The sequence below is a fragment of the Notolabrus celidotus genome, chromosome 2 (genome assembly GCF_009762535.1).
Source record: "Notolabrus celidotus isolate fNotCel1 chromosome 2, fNotCel1.pri, whole genome shotgun sequence".
Classification (NCBI taxonomy): Eukaryota; Metazoa; Chordata; class Actinopteri; order Labriformes; family Labridae; genus Notolabrus; species Notolabrus celidotus.
The window spans coordinates 38067439-38070437 of NC_048273.1; the positions used below are offsets into that span (position 1 = coordinate 38067439).

A 2999-nucleotide genomic window follows, 5' to 3' on the forward strand; every position below is an offset into this window, starting at 1 on the left:
GAAAAATATATATTTGTTTAAATTTTACGCTAGTCATGTGGGGGCATTTTTATCACAGAACCCCAGAATACACAGCCGCCTCTCTATACAGCTCTGCTTTACTAACACTCTGTAAACCTTTGGAGACCACTTTTTCCAGTTTTGAAAAGGAAATGTTAACCAATCCTGGTTACTTGGCCCATGAATCAACATAAAAACAGCCTCAAGATTCACGTTTTCCTAATTAATACTTATGTAAAGAGCATCCTTACTGCTTCATTTTTGCGTACATCTTTATTTGTCTTGTCCACTCAAATAGAGCATTAGATGTCACATTACTGATTGGGATAAATACGTATAGACTCACAAATATTACATTTCTGTGTGTTTGAAATTCTAAATTAAAAGTTCTTGTTCCAAAATGATTTTCATGGTAATATGGAGATAAATGGTGAGGTGTTCCAAAAGCCATTCAGGAGGGAAAGTATATATTTTTTATTCTATATTGTTTGAAACCCCTTCTTTTGGAAGGTAGCCTACATTTGAGATGCAAAACATCTGCTAAATGTGACTAAAATGTTATTCAGTTCAATGAATAAAGTGAAAACATTTAACAGAAAATCAATACAAACAGAAAGAGCCACACAGTAGATTCACATATTCAGGAAAGAGGGAAGATTTTGCACTGGTGACATTTTTTTTTAAATATTTGGCTGTTTTAAAAAAGAAATGTTTGTTATTGTATGTAGCCTATGTAGTATAATGCTTTTGTCTCTCTTTTTTTATGTAACATTTAGAAAATTAGTTACATTTTTTATCATAGAGGTAAAGGTAATGGTCTCACAGTTGTCTTATTTTACACAATTAAAAATGATAAAAATAAACATTATATGTATAGAAAATGACCTCGTATTATAAACTGTGTGTACGTAATGGGTTTTAAATAACAGATTATTTATTTTCTTGGACAACACAAGTTAGAAGAAGAGATTTAACACGGTAGGTCTATCCCATAGACTATCCCTTTATCCTTGATAAAAGTAAGCACTACTGATATATATATATATTGTAACAGCTCTACTGTTAGTGTTGTGTTCAGTGTAGATGCTGTGAAAACGGACGTTACAATATATATATATATATATATATATATATATATATTTATTTATTTATTTATTTTTCTTTCTTTATTGATTTATTTCAAATAATTTATTATCTTATTTTAATTTTTTAAAGTGTTGCTTGTGAAAGTTAACCGTGGGATGGTGCAGCCGGGTGCTAAGGAAACTGCACATGCGCAGTACATTACTTCCGGCTTGCAGACCATAAAGTTGGACTCCAGCAGACATTCTTTAATTCTGAAGTTAAACTAAACCTAATAAACGGACTCTGTAATGAGCGTTGACCCAGAATCACCTGGTGCTCCACTGCCTGTCACTGGAATAGTGATCGCAGTGGTTTCCAGTTTCATCAACGGCTCGACATTTGTGCTGCAAAAGAAGGGAATATTACGGTCTCGCGACAGAGGTACATTGACCCAGCTAGGGCACGAGCTGCTTTCATAGGATAACAACAAGGGCAGAAGCGCCATGCATGACATAAGTGACATGATAATATCGCACAAATTAAACTCAGAGTCTGTCGTGTTTTCCACAGGAGGCTCGTACCTATCAGATGTGGTGTGGTGGAGTGGGACAGTGTCTAGTAAGTGTAGCGCCCTCTATTGACACTGGATGCACACTGACAATAATGATATCACATTATGTACAGTATCCCTGCCTGTTTTAGTGCCAAACTTAATTGAACATACACTTTAACACCAATTTATGAATCTCATCAGTGATAGTTGGTCAAATTGGAAATTTCCTGGCATACAATGCGGCCCCTGCTGTGATAGTGACACCACTGGGAGCCCTTGGAGTGTTATTTGGGTAAGTCAGAGAAATAAGTGATTATTATGTAAACTAATAAATCAGACACTCAAAGTTGTTTTTCATGTATTTGTTGTGCAACAGGGCTGTGCTGGCCTCCTGGATCTTGCAGGAGCATTTAAACATCCTGGGAAAGCTTGGCTGCGTGTTGTGTTGCTGTGGCTCTGTTGCACTGATCATCCATGCACCTAAAGCAGAAAGTGTTACAACAAGTCTGGAACTTGAGGAGAGGCTATCAGACCCAGGTGAACTTACTTTATTTAACTCTTATTTTGATACACTTGTCCTCCAGAATGATTAAAAATAAGATTTAAATGGCTAAATGAAGATATCCTTTCTCTCCTTCTACAGTGTTTGTTGTTTACGCTCTCCTGGTGGTCCTCCTGCTGGTCATACTCATAGCCTGGATTGCTCCAGCTCATGGCACATCAAACATCATGGTGTACGTCTCTATATGTTCCCTGTTAGGAAGCTTTACCGTCCCGAGCAGCAAAGGACTCGGCCTGGCTGCACAGGACATCTTTGGAGAATCGCCCTCAAGCAGCAGAGCCCTGGCTCTCTTCCTTGGCCTCCTGGGGACGCTGGCTGTCAGCATCCTGATTCAGTTTTTCTTCATCAACAAAGCCCTGGAGTGTTTCAGCTCCAACATGTTTGAGGCAGTATACTATGTGATGTTCACATCCACAGTGATTCTGGCCTCAGGTATTCTCTTTAAAGAGTGGACTGCTTTAACTTTGACTGACAGCCTCGCCATGCTGTGTGGTCTGACAACAGTGTGCGTTGGGGTCGTTTTACTCCGCCTTTCCCAAGAGGCTTTGCTCACATGGAAGAAGAAGACAGACTGATGAGATGTCCTTATATTTACAGGACTTAAAGGTGACATATCACGCTTTTTTCATCAATATATATTGGTCTAAGAGGTCCCCAAAACATGTCTTTAAAGTTTATGCTCAAAAAAACACTTTGAAATCAGATTTTGAAAAACCCTCTTCTTCAGTCCTCCTCAGAACACTCTGTTTTCCCTCTGACTCCGCCCCCTCAGGAAGTGGATGTGCGTCAAGCGTGCCCTGGTGGTGAGGCTTTCAGCAG

General features: G+C 38.7%; 1 protein-coding gene across 2 annotated transcripts; it reads left to right on the forward strand.

The window, feature by feature from the left end:
* Positions 1-1242: 1242 nt before the first annotated feature.
* On the forward strand, positions 1243-2999 carry nipa1 (NIPA magnesium transporter 1). Of its 2 annotated transcripts, none has more exons than XM_034701796.1 (6): positions 1243-1506; positions 1636-1683; positions 1820-1910; positions 1995-2155; positions 2262-2786; positions 2953-2999. In XM_034701796.1, the coding sequence occupies exons 1-5, from the start codon at positions 1374-1376 to the stop codon at positions 2753-2755; spliced, it is 927 nt and encodes a 308-aa protein (XP_034557687.1). In that variant the 5' UTR covers positions 1243-1373; the 3' UTR covers positions 2756-2786; positions 2953-2999. The 2 variants fall into 2 exon arrangements, with proteins under 2 accessions (XP_034557687.1, XP_034557678.1); XM_034701787.1 differs by lacking the exon at positions 2953-2999 and adding an exon at positions 2908-2952.